At 59.6% G+C, this 1,247-nt stretch overlaps 1 protein-coding gene across 1 annotated transcript in view; it reads left to right on the forward strand.

Moving 5' to 3' along the window:
- Positions 1-1,228, forward strand: part of LOC106816377 — an 8,821-nt gene extending 7,593 nt beyond the window's left edge. Inside the window, exon 2 of the mRNA XM_014820975.1 lies at positions 200-1,228. Within this exon, the coding sequence (XP_014676461.1) occupies positions 200-895 (696 nt within the window). The 3' untranslated portion in view covers positions 896-1,228. The remainder of the gene's footprint in view (positions 1-199) is intronic.
- The last annotated feature ends 19 nt before the right edge of the window (positions 1,229-1,247 follow it).

A 1,247-nucleotide genomic window follows, 5' to 3' on the forward strand; every position in this document is an offset into this window, starting at 1 on the left:
TAAACTAGGATTGGGCCACGTAACGTACTACCACATCCATTCCTTGTATTTTTTCTGCACAAAACCCAGGAACCAGTCTAAACTAGTAGTATTATTTATGCGATGCACCCCCCCTCCCCCCCCCAGTTTGTGAATAGCAACAACGGGGAGACCTTTCAGAACGCGATTTGACCGATTATCTCTCTCTTCGTTTTCGCAGCGGTCGGTGAGCGAACTTCCGACGAAGATCTCTCCCGGCGACCACCACTCGAGGGCGCTCTCCTCGCTCAACGACCGTCGCCGCGACGACCACCACTCGAGGGCGCTCTCCTCGCTCAACGATTGTCGCCGTGACGACCACCACTCGAGGGCGCTCTCATCGCTCAACGACCGCCGCGACAACGCCGCGTCGCCGTCGCACGCTCGCGACGGCATCGACCCCGCGACCTATGACCTCGTGTACGTCGCGGCGCAGCTCGGCTCCTACCTGCGCCCTGTGAAGCTCTCCTGCCAGCTCATGTGCGGCATCTTCCTCGCCACGTCGATCCCCGCGCTGACCTACGACTCCGCCGCCCGCGACCTCGGGGAGGTCGTCTCCGGGGTTACGTCGTACGAGTTCGCCGCGATGGCCGGCGGGATGGTCTCTCTGACCGCGTTAGCGACTCTGGTCGCTGCCCGCGTCGTCGTCCGCGTTTACTACTGCGAGGCGGAGAACGAATTCAAGTTCGTGACGAACGCGTGGCATCCCGGCATGCGGCACACGCGCGTCCGCGCCGGCGGGATGGAGCCAGCGTCACGGTACGCCATCACGGGGATCCTGTTCGGAAACTACCGCGTGAACCGCCAGTCGTTCTACATTGTTCCTGAAAACTTCCGCTTTCCGATCTACTACAATCGTCTGCTCGGAATACAGTGATTGTTCGCCGTTCGGTCGTGAACATACGCTACTGACTGCTCGGAATACAGTGAATCGCTCTTCGTTCGGTCGTGAACTTACGCTATCCGATATAATACAACCCGTTGCTAGGGGAACAAGTGAATCGTTCTCCATTTTCGTGCTCTTACGCACCTGTCTTAGATTGATCGAGAACTTACACGTTTTCCGATGGCGGGGAACGACGAAGACAACCCTTTCTCCTTCAAGAAATTCGTCAGCAGCAAGGAGAACCCGGACGGCGAGGAGGACCGTGGCGGCAACGCCGCGGCCGACGCCGCATCCTCCTCCGATCGTAACGACGAGGGGAGACCGCCTCCTCCCCCGGGCGCCT

This window comes from Priapulus caudatus, unplaced genomic scaffold, assembly GCF_000485595.1.
Source record: "Priapulus caudatus unplaced genomic scaffold, Priapulus_caudatus-5.0.1 Scaffold1362, whole genome shotgun sequence".
Lineage (NCBI taxonomy): Eukaryota > Metazoa > Priapulida > Priapulimorpha > Priapulimorphida > Priapulidae > Priapulus > Priapulus caudatus.